Genomic DNA, 9,954 nt, shown 5'->3' with positions numbered 1-9,954 from the left:
TGACCTACAGATTTTTTACAATAAAGCTAGTATAAGTCTTGTGGCATTAATCTACAGGAGTCTACAAAAGCTTGAATGAAAGGTCTTGAGCATATCTATCAAACATCATACAGAAAAATTTTTTTGTCTAACATGAAATCTAAAATGACGCCAAAACACGTGACTTAAATCTTATTTTCAGTGAACTGTAAATCTTGGGTCATGCACCCTACAGGGGTTTACAAAAAATTTCAATAAACTATATTTTTATTGTTCAACAACACAAATTCATTATTAAAAGATATTTGGATGCGCATGAAAGAACCGAACTATTGTATAAATAAAATAGTACTCCTTTAAATTGAGTAATCATCATTTACAAACTGTTCTTAATTTTATGATTCAAAACATAAGTTCTGTTTTTTACTATTATAAAAATATTTTGACAACAGTTATTGGATTAGTCAAGAAATTTCAAATATAACTCGTTTTTAGCTACGATTTTGTTCGAAACACTAATACATAAATACTTTTTATTTTAAATAATATTGTATATCTCTCTCCTGCTACTATACATCCTAATAAATCTTGAAAAAATGATTGTTGAAATGTGTGTCATACCGTAAATACTAGTATAACTTGGTTAATCCGGCCATGTTGACAATGAATAATATATAAAATCATGAAACTATACTCTACTCGTTGAATACATCTATTTATTCGTGTTACAGTTTTAATCCATAAGTGCAGAGCTCAAAATAACATGTCAAGTTTGAAACCAAAGCCACTATATATTTTCAAAGTTTACATTATCATCATATATGATAAATGATAATTGCAGCTTTATTAGGACCTGAGTAGAACAAAAAAAAAATTTTATCCTACAATTTTTTAAAAAGACTTACATGTCACATGTTTTTGACGCCATTTTTAATTCTAAGTTCAACAAAAACTTTTTTTAGACTTATTTCTGAGAATAAAACTAAAAACTGTCATTTAAATCTCGGTAGACCCCAGTCGGGTATATGCAGCACATTCATGATAGTTTAAGTAAAAATCAGGTGTGGGTCACGTGTTTTGCTGCCGTTTTGAATTGTGCAGCTAACAAGAAATACGCAGCTTTTAATGTAAAAGCTCAAGACCTATCATTTAAGCATTTGCAAACCATTATAGGGTTTATGCCACGCAACTAATAGTAGCTTAAATGTAAAATGCTGTAGGTCACGTACTTTTACGGCCATTTTGGATTTTATAGCAGACAAAAAATTTTCTTTTTACATCTTTTGATAGAGAAGCTTAAGATCTTACATTAAAGCCTTTTTAGACGAATGTAAGGTTTATGCCGCAAGAATTGTAGTAGTTTTATTGAAAAAAATCTGTAGGTCATGTGTTATTACCGCCATTTTGGATTTTATGGCAGACAAAAAAATTTTTCTATACATCTTTTGATGGAAGAGCTCAAGACTTTTTGTTCAAGCCTTTTTACACCCCTGTAGGGCTCATGCTGCGAAATTTATGGTAGTTTTATTAAAGAAGATGTGTAGGTCACGTGGTTCAGGTAGCCATTTTGGATCAGGAATGTTAACTCAATGTATATGCCATTTGGTATTGAAAATAAGATACTCAGACCCTTTTTTTGACTACCCATAGAACTTAAATAAATGAAACCACTTTTGGAGAAATAAGGGTCATTTATTTACAAAGAATACCTCATATATGTGTGTGTGTGTGTGTGTGTGTGTGTGTGTGTGTGTATGGATGATTCTGCCGTAATTTTCTCAGATTGTGTCCGGTACTCGCACTCACATGCCATAATGAAATCCAAGACTTTAAGAACGTTAAATTGTGTTAAATGTTGTCAACTTCACTTGACATATTGTCTAATACTGATATATTAATTTCTTCATTGAGATAATCGATCATTTAGAGTCAAATTTTCCATTCCGACCCATGTCCACAACTTAAATCCACTTATAAAAACTTTTACCAGTAAATAATAAGGCTTATTTGCCACATGGGTGTATAAGCATTAAATACTTGAGCTATTAGGGATAGGAATTGTACCTTATCCCAACCAAAAATTGACATAGATGAGTGAGTTCTCATTGCATGCATTTTTTCCGCATATTTACACTATAATAACGGTTTTAACGAAAATCAGTTCAAACTAGTAACTTTTTGGATTAGAAATGCTAACCAATGGTCACTTTTCAAAGTATAGGACTAAAAGTATCAGAAGTTGTTACGTCTCCAATAGCCAAGCTCTTCTATTTGCGTATTTCGTGCGTACAAACATTTTATTCCATTTTGACTCCCCATAGAACAACCACCGGTGTACGTGTGTAGGTACACAAACTACAGTTTTTATTACATTTGAGGCTAGTAAATTAAGTATGGGTGGACAAGTCATTGTAGTACGTCTATGAGTCATACGAGCACTTTAAACTTTGAAAATTCCATTCCGACCGTACCTCACCTCAAAGTGCCGTTTTTTTTCGTTTTAGAGCAATCAATCCCAGCCAAACTTTTTTTTCATTACTGTTGGGCTAAAAAACGAGACACGTGTCTCGGGGTTTTGTCGAATTGGCCTCTTTTCGCTCCATAAATGTAAAAACGGTGGTGCTATTTCCAACGTTGGTAGCCAAGCGGTGCACTCCATTAGGTGGCTTTATCTGGGCTTCAATGAAAGCAAAAACATAGACGTAATGATTAAAATACAGACATTTGAATTTTATGCCACCGAATAAAAAGTTATAGTGATTTTATAAAAAATACTAAATTTTAGCCAAAATCACATTATTAGCGATATTTACGCTCTAATTGAAACCGCTTTAACTTTTGAATGGAGGCACATAATCTAACAAAATTCTTTTTAATCGATAGGTCTTGACCCCAGCTTTTATTTAAGCCCAGTAAGAACACTCAAACTGTTGAAGGAGCTTAGCTACACGTGTTAGAAAGAAATACAATTATTCAAAAATTGATGAAAATTGATTTATATAAAATTTCGTATAACTTTTGACTAGTTAATCTTGTAGTTGCATCCTTTTAGATATTTATTATTGATGTTGTGTACAGTAGAAGCACCATGAAAAAAATTTTTTTCAACCAACTTCTTTTTAAATAATATTTAAGACTATCTGAGCTAGTTACGACAGAATTACCTATACACATATGTAATACATAAAATACATTTATTTAACATTAAATTGTATTGTATAAAAAAAACAAAAAAAAAAACGGATGAAAATAAGGTAACAATACGCTACGTTGGTGAATCTTTGCAGTTAAAAGAAAATTATATAAACATGTGAATAGTCCTTGATGATTTTAAGAGAAAAGTTAACAAAATCCACAGACTGTAACACATTTAATTTCAAGAAACAACGCAAAGAAAGTACCAAGCAATGTAACAGAATACCCACTTGGTGTAAAAGCAAAAAATTAGAAAAAAAAAAAAAAAAAAAAAAAAAACAATTTATAGTTTCAGATATGCGGGTAGTAATAACTATACAAATTTTAATTGTTCATGTTTTTATTACAGCGTAGCTGTAAAGTAATATTACAAAAGAAAATTTATTTTTTACTTGTAATGTACATGTGAACAAGTGAATAAATCTGTTGAATAACAGGAATAATAATAATTGATAATTTTATGTAACGATAAATTTATTAAAAGTTGAGCCATGAAATTTATCTTACGCTAGAAAAAAAGTTTTCATGAAATAAAAATTATACGTAAGGTTAGTATTTTGTGAATTCTTTAAAAGTATAATTTTTTGTAAACCAAGTTTATTAATAAGAGACTTGAGACCAAAATATATTTATAAAAACAAATAGCATAAAATCAATAAAGGATGTGCTTGTTAAAAATAAAGAAATCACTTAAAAAAATTTTCAAATGCTTTCTCTATCCGTGAATAAAAAATTATTAAAAATCATAAGACACGTTTAAGAAAAAAATCATAAGACACGTTGAAGAAAAAACAAATGCCATTCACATAAACTTTAAGAAGTTAAAGGAAAAAAGGTAAAATATTTTTTTCTTACAAAAAGCAGGCGTTATACTTCGTGTTTCGTGGGTAACTGTAAAATTATTATTATAGACAAACAGTCTGCATTATAAATCGAAGTTAAGTATATTTATTCTCTTAATACACCTAATACATTAACGTCAAGTGCATATGACTGACATATACGCTTCTAACTTTGTTGATTCCTAACATGACTATAGACAACTGTACCTGAGGGTTTCTAGTCTTACCATTCAGTTTACTAATTGTTAGATAATAAACTTGTAATTCTATGATAAATGCAAACTATTAAGAGTATTAGTTCTTTGAGAAACTTTTGTCCTAATCGAAGTCATAAATAATATTAGCACTAGGAAAATTTTGAAGAGCAAATAAATGTAGAATTAGTAATTAACCTTTTTGTTTATAGTTTCTTTATTGATGATTCATTAAAATATTTGATAGGGATTCCATCCCTACCTCTAGTAGCCAAAGTAATTGTTTTCTTGCTCTCCTCACACTGAAGTCCATCCCATCTATTTTCTAAGGAGACACTCCTTTTTTCAATATGATTACTAACTTTTTGCTTCAAATAATTAAGAGAAGTTGCCTGACTCAAACATTCCTGCCCAAAATTTCTTATTGTACCATTTATAAGGGAAACATCGGGTTGATAAAGGCTCTGAAAAACTTTGTAATTGATTCCTTCAGGTAAAATTTGTCGAAAATCGATTGAATAAGGCACAACACTATTCCTCACTTCGTTAAAGGCCAATTCAATATCAAACGGAGTGACTACTGGCTTATAATAATTGTATGTATCCATCAAGCTATTTTCTGGACAACTTACTATAATATATACATCTACCTGTAACAAAAAAACTGTTGTAGCTATATTTTTAATAAAACAGAAACAATAAAAATAATAACAACTATTTTATCAAATAATACCACGTGTGAAATACTTTACAAATTAACTAAGGGTTATTAGATTATTGTAAAAGGTACGTTAAATGTTAAGATTGTCAGAAAAATGATGAATGCTTTTTTAATACATGAAATTGAACTTGATTTGTATTACAACGTAAGAATTTATACACAGCTTGCCTTACTTAGCTGTTTCTTGCTGTTTAATATTGAGTGTAAGGAACTGTATTGAGAAGGTGGCGTGGTTGAACATTAACAGCTCAGGACAATAACTTGGATACGGTCAGTGAATAATTGTCCTTTGAAACAGCAGTAATAAAACGGCATGGACTTTTATTTGAATGAGAAGGTAAAGAACAATATATTTACAGACACTTCCACAAATTTTAAAGTACAGCTTAATACAAAAGACGTCGAGCATTGGGACTCCTTACATATTACGGCAAATGTGTATACTGAGTTGCTGTAGCTTTACGAAATGTAAGCTAATATAAAACTATTTTGCAGAACAGTGCAAAACCAAATGTATGTGAGTGTATTTGTGGCGTCTGTGGAACAATAAATCCCACATATTCATATATATACTAGTAGGGCTTAAGCCCCCCAGCGCGCACTGCGCGCCAACCCCCTAACTTTTGAATATTTTATAAAAAATACATTTTTACAATTTTAGTATCAAACTCGGGATTACCAGAAAATTTTGATCTTTGTGTTTACCCTAAGGAAGTACCAGACACATATCCTACAGAAACGATTTTGAATAAGCTTTCGCATTTCGTAGATCCAATGGTTTTTCCCCTATTTTTTCCTTCAGGAGATTTAGGGTGAAGTACAGGTTACTTCAAAAGTTATTCTAAATCAAACAAAAAACTTTCTATGTTGCAATATTACGCAAATAGATTGTCTTACAGACCAGATGGTAAAAATTTTAGTCCCTTGTTATACGGAGGAAAGTCAAGTCAACAATTTTTTATACATTCATACATTATGATTGAGCATAATCGTTTAAATTATTTGAGATACAATCAAAAAAATTTAAGAATAGAGTGTTACGAAGGATTATTAGATGCGATAGCTAACAGTGCATCCAATTCATCTAAAAATTTTGAAACAGAGGAAAAAATAGGAAATCTTTATATACTACCTTCTACGTATTTAGGAAGTCCGAGATACTTGCAGGAACATTATCAAGATGTAATGGCTATTATGAGAAAATGCGGTTGACCAGACTTATTTATTACAGGGACATGTAATCCTAAATGAAAAGAATTGAAGCTTTTATGATCTGAATTTCCAAAAAATGCAACACCAAATGATATTCCAAATATTACAGTTCGGTTATTCCACACAAAATTACATTCAATTTTAGATGACATTATTAAAAAAAATCTTTTTCGTAAAGTATTAGCATACGTTTACACTATTGAATTTTAAAAACGTGGTTTACCACATGCACACTTATTAATAACATAACATCCTGATGAGGAAATCATAACACCTGAACAAATCGATAAATTTATTTCGGCTGAAATTCCTTCAAATAATATAAAACTTAAAAAATTAGTGATTAAACACATGCTTCATAGCCCTCATACAGATAAAAGTCCATGTATAAATAATTCTCACAAAAAGTGTACAAAAAATTTTCCAAAAACTTTTACAAACCAAACTACATTTAAAAATAACGGTTACCCACAATATATGAGAAGAAAAAATACGTCTGAAAAACATATTTACAAAAGTCTGAACATAGATAAGACTTATGTTGATAATTCAATGGTTGTTCCATACAAAAAATTTTTGTTAATTAAGTATAAATGTTATTTAAACGTTGAATATTGTGCATCAATACAAAGCATTAAATATATATTTATAACTACATACATAAAGGTATTGACAGAGCATACATTAAAATAGGAAAATCAAATGAACTAAATGAAGAGATAGTAGATGAAATTAGTAGTTACGTAGATGCTAAATATGTAAGTCCAATGGAAGCAGCTTGGAGACTTCAAGAATATCCAATTTGTGGTAGAAGTCATACAGTTGTAAATCTAGTAGTTCATCTTGAAACTAACCAAAAACTCATATTTGAAGAGAATAATATCAAAAATGAAATTAAAAATTATTAAACACCCCTTACAGCTTGGTTTGGATTAAATAAAGTAGATGATTTTGCAAAATATGTTAACATTCCAGAACATTACATTTTTGACAAAAATTTAAAAAAAAGGAAAATTATACTGAAAAATATTGATATAGGTAGATTAAACATAGTATCTTAAAAAGATCATGAACGCTTTTTTTTTAAACTCATTTTAAATAAATTACATGGGGCTACATCGTTTGAAGACGTTAAAAAACATAATGGAATAACATATAAAAAATTCAGGGATACTACAATTACAATGGGTTTAATAGAACGTGATTCTGAAATCCACAATATTTTTAAAGAAGCCATAAAAATTATGTTTCCATACCAGTTAAGATAATTTTTTGCTTGGTTTTTGATTTCAGAAAACATTCAAGGAGATAAAATATTAAATGAATATAAAAAATATTTTACGGAAGACTTCGATAATGATAATAATGATTGTGCTCTTCTACATATTAATCAAATTTTGGTATCGGAAGGTAAATCATGTGAGTCTTTTAGTTTACCAACACCAACCATTAGCAACTATATAAATAATTGGAAATTCAAAGTGATCAGTGATCCGTTGGGGTCGGAATGTGAGAAAATAAATGAATACAAGTAAAGTGTATTTAAATTTTCTTGCGTTGATTGATTAATGCGCAACGTTTCGCTGACAATATGCGTCAGCCTCATCAGGCTATAAAATTAAAATTAAAAACACACAATGAGTGATCTGGAAGGCTCAAACACAAAAATACAATAAATTTTTATGTAAATTGTTACCGCAGGTACGCGACAATTCGTTAGTTTGGTTGACTTACTCGTCACCTGTCGTGCTATCAACTGACAATAAATTCCAACAACAAGCCAGCGCTTATATAGGCGGAGCCACAAAGGTAGACGGTAAAGGGCGATGAACTCGATCGGGACATTTAAACTTTCGTAGTAAAGGAAGGTATGCTCTATTAAAGGAAAGCACACCCTCCTTTCTATTGATGTTGTGTTTGTCGAGTTTTATATAAAGCATTTCGGAAATAATTCTTTTTTTGTAATTGGATTCTTTGGCAAGGATTTTAAAGTTATCCCAATCGAATTCCTGGTCAAAATTAATTTGGTGTGCACAAACAACGGGATCAGAGTTTTTACTTTTCATATGTTCACTAATGCGGACCTCCACTGCTCGCTTTGTTTCACCCACATATGACGCAGGACAATTTTTACAATAAAATTTATATACTACATTTATCTGTTTATGTTTATTCGTTGTATCTTTTCCTAAGCGGACGATATGCTGCAGTTTATTTTTAATAAGAGGGTAAGTGTGAATATTGTAGGGTTTTAACATGGTTGAAATTTTTTCAAAATTATTGTCAATGTATGGTATACCAATTTTGCAGAGAGGGTAGGTGTTTGTAGTGCTTCTGTTTTAATTACTATATTTGTGTCTTTTTAATCTGACCTTTATGTTTTTATTAATAAAGTTAAAAGGGTAATTGTTTTTTATCAACAGATTTTTCACCCTAGCAATATTCACACCGTGAAAACGTGTACTGGCAAGTAAGATCGCCCTATCAACTAAATTAAAAACAATATTTGTCTTATAGCTAACTGGATGACCAGAAAAATAATTTATGATTCGTCCGGAAGAAGTAGGTTTTTCAAACCAGTCAAAATTAAAATAATTAGAATTTCTTAGTATCGTCAAGTGTGAATTTCTTATTATCGTTAAGTGTTCAAGTGTCAATTTCCGTTGCAAACCGATATATGCCGATTTCAACAAAAGTACCTTACATTTCTGTCAGAAACTTCTGAACTTCGAAATTAGCGAACAATTAGTGAACAAGATTAAAAAGTATATTTTGTAGATGGTCCTGGTGGATCCGGAAAAACCTACTTATGTAAGACACTCATTTATTACTTTATTTCTAGAGGTAAAAATATTTTGTCAATGGCTTGGACAGGAATTGCATCTGTATTACTACCAAAAGGTATGACCAGTCATAGGCCTTTTCGTTTACCTCTAGACTTGGATAATATTGAAAGTGTATTTTTAGAATTTGAAACTGAAAAAAAAATTAAGGGAAATTGATTTAATAATATGGGACGAGGCTTCTATGATTCCGAAAAAAGCTCTAGAAATCGTTGATAGAACGTTGAGAGACTTGTGTAATACAAAACTTTTTTGGTGATAAATTAATAGTATTAGGAGGAGATTTTCGACAAATCCTTCCAGCTATAAAAAACTATAATAGAACTATAATAATAGAAGAAACTATAAAATCATTATTTTTATGGAACTTCTTCAAAACTTTAAGATTTGAAAATAATGTCCGTTCAAGTAATAACGAATTTTCAAAATTATTATTAAGAATTGGAGAAGGGGACATAGAAACATTTAACATTCCTGAATCTTGGATGACAGATGATGTCTGTACCAAAATATTTGGTAATTACAGCAACTGTTTCGACAATAACGTGATACTAACTTCACATGATAAATATACTTTTTTTTTTAAACCATAAGATTTCAAGTAAAATACATGGGGAAACTAAAACTTATTACAGCATCGCTACTGCAACATATAAGGGTGTTGATAAATCAGATGATAATATTTATATAAATTTTTCCGTAGAAATAAATGTTAAACAACATTCGTGAAGGCTTGCCACCTTATGAACTGAAATTGAAAATAGGTACAATAGTAACGTTCATTAAAAATTTGAGTATATCAGACGGATTATGTAACGGTACACGATTGCGAATTACTAAATTACTGAAGTATAACGTAGAAGGCGAAATAGTAACGTGAGAAAAAATTGGTAATAAAGTTCTTATTCCAAGAATTACATTAAATACTGGAAATACTTTATCATTACCTTTTATTTTATATAAAAAAC

The 9,954-nt window shown here is 30.1% G+C and overlaps 1 protein-coding gene across 2 annotated transcripts in view; it reads right to left on the bottom strand.

The window, feature by feature from the left end:
* Positions 1-4,403: 4,403 nt before the first annotated feature.
* Dph2 (Diphthamide biosynthesis 2) overlaps positions 4,404-9,954 on the bottom strand; it is a 371,254-nt gene continuing 365,703 nt past the window's right edge. For both annotated transcript variants that reach the window (XM_089597867.1, XM_089597863.1), the window contains one exon: positions 4,404-4,860. In XM_089597867.1, coding sequence (XP_089453993.1) covers positions 4,417-4,860 — 444 coding nt within the window. In that variant the 3' untranslated portion in view covers positions 4,404-4,416. The remainder of the gene's footprint in view (positions 4,861-9,954) is intronic.

The sequence above is a fragment of the Copidosoma floridanum genome, unplaced genomic scaffold (assembly GCF_036245765.1).
Source record: "Copidosoma floridanum isolate Cflo_tuat_1 unplaced genomic scaffold, Cflo_Japanese_pri ptg000004l, whole genome shotgun sequence".
NCBI lineage: Eukaryota > Metazoa > Arthropoda > Insecta > Hymenoptera > Encyrtidae > Copidosoma > Copidosoma floridanum.
The sequence above is the reverse complement of the archived record's forward strand: the minus strand, read 5'-3'. Positions and strand labels throughout refer to the sequence as shown.